Source organism: Anarhichas minor, unplaced genomic scaffold (assembly GCF_050575085.1).
Source record: "Anarhichas minor isolate MPS153535 unplaced genomic scaffold, ASM5057508v1 ptg000027l, whole genome shotgun sequence".
Lineage (NCBI taxonomy): Eukaryota > Metazoa > Chordata > Actinopteri > Perciformes > Anarhichadidae > Anarhichas > Anarhichas minor.
Window position 1 is genome coordinate 14,703,550 of NW_027466473.1, and position 6,451 is coordinate 14,710,000.

At 43.9% G+C, this 6,451-nt stretch overlaps 1 protein-coding gene across 1 annotated transcript in view; it reads left to right on the plus strand.

The window, feature by feature from the left end:
* Positions 1-713: 713 nt before the first annotated feature.
* Positions 714-6,451, plus strand: part of vsig10l2 (V-set and immunoglobulin domain containing 10 like 2) — a 10,217-nt gene continuing 4,479 nt past the window's right edge. Inside the window, exons 1-9 of the mRNA XM_076101466.1 lie at positions 714-783; positions 1,615-1,968; positions 2,074-2,349; positions 3,053-3,328; positions 4,208-4,495; positions 4,569-4,826; positions 4,922-5,212; positions 5,499-5,629; positions 5,693-5,852. Coding sequence (XP_075957581.1) covers positions 714-783; positions 1,615-1,968; positions 2,074-2,349; positions 3,053-3,328; positions 4,208-4,495; positions 4,569-4,826; positions 4,922-5,212; positions 5,499-5,629; positions 5,693-5,852 — 2,104 coding nt within the window. The remainder of the gene's footprint in view (positions 784-1,614; positions 1,969-2,073; positions 2,350-3,052; positions 3,329-4,207; positions 4,496-4,568; positions 4,827-4,921; positions 5,213-5,498; positions 5,630-5,692; positions 5,853-6,451) is intronic.

A 6,451-nucleotide genomic window follows, 5' to 3' on the forward strand; every position in this document is an offset into this window, starting at 1 on the left:
CATGAGACAGAAGGAAATATAATCTTTTTTTTGTTTGTGCAACCTTTAAAATGTTGTTGTCCTTACAGAAACAAAGGGCAAAAGAAAATGTTAGACGATATAAACCTCTTTTTAATCCCTTTTTTGTGTGCATTCACTGTAATGCTGGCTATAAACATGACTATTTATATCTGCATGAAGCATTCATCAGTATCCCCACTTTTGTAACACAACACCACAGTTTGAACAGTTGAAGATGAACAAATTTGCACACCATAATTATGAATAAATACGTATTTAAGTGCAGATAAACATGAAAGGCCTTTGTGGAGGAATGTTCATGTGCAGGTGTGTGCATAAGTGCATGTGTGTGTGTGTAAGGCTAACCTGTCCACCCATGCGTCTATAATAGATGAGCTCAGTATCACCATGTTATTCTAACCCTGCAGGAGAAAGAAAGAAGGATAGAGGGATAGAGAGAAAGGAAAAAAACATGAATAATTGAGCCCAAATCAGTTTAGTGAGCCTCCGTCCCTTCCTACTCTCAGTCTAATGAAGTCAGTGCATGCAACTGGGTTCTCCAAGAAACGTCTGTATCGGAGAGAAGAGAAGATGCGACCCCGGGCCTCTGAGGGAAGCTAATAAAAGGCAGTTTTTGTGATCTCAAAAGCTTTGCCTTTCCTCATTTTTTTTTTTAGTAAAGAGGTTGTTGGACTCAGGATCATCATGATACCATGGTGGCCCAACTGCTAGGGCTGGCCTTTCTGTTTCTAGCTACCAGCCTGGTCACCTCTACGACACTGGGTAAGGATTGTCTTTGGATTCATACAGTTGCAGTTAAAAATTGGTTTTGCATATAACGTCACTTAAATGATGATTATATACAAATGAAGAGAGCTGCTGGGCAAAACATCTTTATCATTTATCGACTTTCTGTAGAATCAGTTTTAATTCTGTTGTTCAAATCTAAGATTTGAAGTACAGCACGACATACTTGATATTTGAAGTTGACATCAATATTTGAGACTGTAGTTTTATAACAATATATATCAACAATTTTCTTTTTTATAAATGCAAATAAAACGTAAACAAAATGGTTTGATAAGGATCACTTAGTGACCATGATATTTACGGTTTAAACCCATACATATAGTGACAATAATGTTTTGAAATTTAATATATATTTGGCATTTCTGTACTGCAAGTTCACTGATACCGATATATGTCTGCCATTAGCTAATATTAATGGATACATCAGCCTGGCAAATTCATCAGTCAGGCTATAATTCTAAAATAATTAGATTATCCAAGATAATCCAATTTTTTTTTTTTTTTACCCGTGTAAAGAGTTTTGTGTGGAACAAAGTTTGCTGCACTGAAAGTCATTTTGGAGGTAACAGATAAAGACAATAGCTAAAGAAGCAAAAGATGGTTTATAAATTAAATGGAAAAATGTAATTTGACTTATCTGGTTATCTGTTTTGTAATCCCTTATTAAACCATTACAGCGTGCCTGAAACTTACAGTGTAATCAATCCTGTAACTGAACACTAGCAAGACACTCGACACCACCATCTCCTTTTCCTTCACAAGCACGCTCGTTTGCTTCTCTGTGTATCCTCTCCCTTTTCCAAGGGGGGAAGGTCAATCCCAACTGGGAGGTTGTGTACCGGGACACCAGTGTGTATGGGGTGGTGGGCAAAGCGGTGATTCTGGAGTGCGGCACCACCTTGCCAGACATGTACATATGGAGCTTCACCAAACCCGGAACTGATGCTATAAAGGCTGTGGTGTATAATTTGGGGAAAGGACAGAGGATCCAGCAGCTGGCCGAGACGCTCGGACAGCTCACTGTCATCTCAAACAGTGCAGCTGTGAGCATCGAGAAACTGCCTGTGGCTGCACAGGGCCTGTTCACCTGTCAGGCTTTCTATGACATAGAACAGGAGCCCAAGGTCTTCTACTACTACGTGTACCTCACTGTCCGAGGTAAGACTTCTGAAACACTTACCTTTAGGCAGGGGCGTAGCTAGGAGGAGGGGGGGTTCTTAGACAGTAAAGATTCCTACATCTGTGACTTTGTCTTGAATGCAGTTCCCGTCAGTAAGCCTTACCTCCTGATGAGTGATGTATCTCCAGTGGAGGGATCTACAATGTGGATGCGCTGCAATCTGGAAAATGGGACTGGACCGATCCAGTATGTGTGGCAGCATGAGACGCGCACCGGCAACATTTCAGCCTTTGCACAGGGCAACACCAGTGTTATCAACGTGACCAACATCAACCGCAACCAGACCGGCTGGTACCGCTGTGTGGCCAGCAACGCCGTCAACAGCGAGAGCTCCAACCGGTTATGGCTGGACACCATCTGTGAGTATTTTTCGGGGTAGAATATGGGTTTTGTCAAATTTTAAAATCCCTCAAATCCCTATTAAAACCGTGACAGCTGTTTCTTTCTTTCTTTTCTTTGGCATTTGATGTGAGTAATCAATAAATTGCGAGGACACGCATCTTCAGTAGGCTATATGTCACACACAGGAAATGTCACCATGTAACATGTGTTGAATGATAACTTTGACAAATCATTACTCACACTGTTTCATGTTTTAGTCATAGGTCAGCTTTTGTCTGCTTCAAACATCCATTTATTTCATTTTCTTTCTCTTCGGTTCTCTTGGCATTTGAAAGACGTTGTATTGTTTCTGCTTTGGCTTGTAATTCTAAAACTGCTTTTAACTGTCTATGTTAATACGTGAACTCCAGTGGTCTGAATTTGAGGCACAGAAAGAGGGCCATAGCTACTATTGAGGAGGATGTCATGACCTCAGTATTTTTTGTGTTAAAATTTTTTGGAGAGGGATTTAATTGATAATCGGGGTGTGCTAATGATATCGAGGACCTACTGACAAGAAGCTTGAGTGTTTTTGTGGGTTTGACTTCCTGAACTATCTGAGTTGTGACAGACTATATTGAAGATGTGTGAATACTTTCAATAGTTGCAGCGCAGAATCAAAGAAGATGTCTCCTGTCCGCCGTGTAGGTAACATGTCCGCCTCATGTCCTTTTTCCTCAGTTGGCCCAGACATCCCTCAGATAGATGTGACTCCGTACAGCATAACAGAGCGGGGATATTCAGCCCTGGAGAGAGAGACTGTTTCTTTACTGTGTCAAGCCCAGTCCAACCCGGCCAGTCAGTACGTCTGGTTCTACAACAACTCCCAGGTCTACACCGGGCCGCAGTTAACCATCACCAAGATCCTCCGCATGCACACTGGCGACTACGCCTGCTTGGCGCAGAACACCTACCTCAACACCCGCTCCAAAAAAACCATCAGCCTGACTGTCTACTGTGAGTGTGACCTCTGACCTCTGACCTCGGACCGTGCCATAAGTCCTCCCGCTCCTCTGTGAACCTCTCCACTCAGTCCTAGCTTGTGTTCTTCTGTCTTGGTGCTGCAAATGGTAACGAGTGTAAAAGAGACGACATGATCATTCAGATTTGACATTTATAGCACAAGACTAAGAAAACACGAATCCAGGGTCTAAACCGCCTTTGATCTTTATCTTCATTAACACTGAATCTCCTACTGAAACACAACTCCCTGATCATTTCACTTTTAACTAAACCTCTCCTGTTTTCAGTGTTGTGCAAAAACTACCTTTCCTTCCTCTGTTTTAATCATCCATACTCCATTTATTGCATTATCTCTCATATTTCAACCTCCAGACCCAAATGCAAATGAACATGCATATACACATTCAGTTACACACCAACACACACACACAGCAGAGTGTGGAAGTGCTGCAGACCTATTCTCCTGTTCGGGCCGTCTGGGACGTTGATGGGACTCTCTGGCAGGTACCATGCTGTGTTGTCACAGCCATGACAAGTGTTGGCTAGAGGACCCATGCTTGTCATTCTGCTCTCCTGTTATCTTTTGCATTTCTGCAAGATAATCAGTTGATGTGTCTTACCTACGCATCGCCCAAGAGAGATAGAATGCATTTCCTTTTTATACACATCTTTCACATTAGAGAAAACAGGCTTTGCAGTGCTGACATTCATCATTCATCTGTGTCACAAGAGAAGGTTGTATGTAAAAAGATATCGAATAAAAAGCATGTTTTCTACTGTAGCTCCATGGGCACTTTCTCTGGTCCCGATGGCCTTGCGTAAAACCCCTTTGTGCACATCACTGCCTCGTTATGCTGTATCTTATTCCCGCAGACCCGCCCGATGGCTCCCCATCCTGTTCTGTTGAGCCGGCTCTGAATCACACCTCTCTGAGATTGCTCTGCTCCTGGCCCGGTGGATTACCCTCCCCCTCCCTCCACTGGACCGGACCCTTGACCCAAGTGGGACAAGACGGGGCTGACACAGTGCAGCAAACAAATCCACTGACCAACACCGCCATCTTGCTGCCGCCTGAAGACCTGACTACCAACAGCAGCTCGTTTACATGCATGGGCTCCCACCTGGCGCTCAAACAATCAACAGAGTGCAGCACACGCACATGTAAGAATTGGAACACAGGAAGTTTTCTATGCTCATTGTCCACATCTCACTTAAACCTCTTCCCCTCCACCAGATGTTCCCCCTGCAGAGCCGGTGTGTTTTGCCTATGTGACTAACAATAAACAGTATCTGATGCTGTCCTGTTCCTGGGATGGGGGGGCCCCGAAAGCCTTGGTGTGGTGGGAGGGCCCGGGTGGCCAGGGTAAAGGCGGAGAAGAAAACTCCAACATCCTAATCCTTCGCTACGGCACTGCCCGCAACGGGAAACCCTACACCTGCAATGCTAAGCATCCACTTCTGGTCCAAACCAAAACCTGCAGGCTCACACTGGGTCAGTGCACATTATCAGACACACATTAGAGGAAGATAGCAGATATCATTTTTTAAGATTTGTTAATTAATTCATGTATACATTGTCACCTGTAGAGGCTCCTGTATTGCTGACGCAGCGCAGAGTTGTGTCTGTATACGAGGGGAGCGATGTTCAGCTCACCTGCAACCTGAGAGCCAACTACCTTCCCGTCAGTGAAATAACCTGGTTTAACAATCAGGGTGTGGGCGTCCGAGACACCTCGAAGTACGCACTGCTGCAAACATCTGCATGGGCCAATCTGACTGTGAGAGACACGGATGAGACTCAAGACAGCGGCGAGTACAAGTGCTACACTTCCAACGCAGTGGGAGTAACTGAAATCAATGTCACTTTAGTGGTTAAGAGTAAGTTGTTTTTTTTCCCTATTTTTAAAGGAATAGTTTGACATTTTGTGAAAGATAGTTGCCTTCTTGCTGAGAGTTAGACGAGAAGATTGATACCACACTCATGTATGTTCAGGAAATATGAAGCTACAGCCAGCAGACAGTTAGCTTAGCTTAGCATAAACACAGTAAACAATAGAAAACAGCGAGCCCTGCGTACAAAACCAAACTCTAAACATCAAGTTGTTGTTATACAGGGGTATACGTAACAGACTAATTTATAGGTTGTGTTTTGTCTCTTTATCAGGGCACCCTATGCCGCCCAATGCAACCCTGGTCAGCTTGATGTACAACAGTCGACAGCGTAACGAAGTTGAGCTGGAGTGGCAGGTAGAGAACGAAGAAGGAGGAGGTTGGACAGGTTTCATCCTGCAGCACGTTTGGGTGTCAGAGCGACCAGGAAGGAGAGGCAGCAACAATGATTCAAAGGAGGCCGCGGAGGAGAGGATCGGTCCACCAGTCTGGTACTCCAACATCATCCAGGACCCAGAAGCCAGGAGTCACACAGTAGGGAAACTGACACCGACCGTTACGTACCAGTTCCGCATCACACCTGTCAACCACCGCACCATCGGACATCCTTCTACAGCAAAGACTCCAGGTATAGTGAGTGAATGTAGTGAGGAAAGTGTGATCAGATATGGGACTTTTGGTAGAAAACTTAGGGCTGATTTACAAACAAATGATTAAAAAAAATGGGGCAAAGGCAGGAGAAGCAAATAATAATGTGACATTTTAAAAAGGTGAGTTAGGTGATTATTCAAACATAGTTGATGCTGATGTCTTGTTGTGACGGCTGTTACGATGACTGTCTAACATTTTTGTTTCTCTTTTGTTGTTGGTATCCACTTAGGTGAAACACTCAGACACAAACAACACATACATTTACACACACCTCACAGCTTCACACCTTTCACTCGCTTCCTGTTTACCTCCTTCCATGCCTTGCTCCTTACCTTTGCTTTAACTGACCCTGTGTGCTTCTTCTTGTAAAGTCTTTGTGTTAATTGTATCATTTAAAGCAGGATTTTACTGCTTTAACCGAGCCAGGTGATTGTTTAGGGTGTAGAAAGGCTTGTCGGTCAGGTGTCAGGGAAGGATAGGCCAGTGGTTTTCAACCCCTGTACTGTCAGTGCTTCAGTTAATCCACAACTACACTCAGTAATTATATTTTTCCAACCTAACACTTTCAGTGAAGAT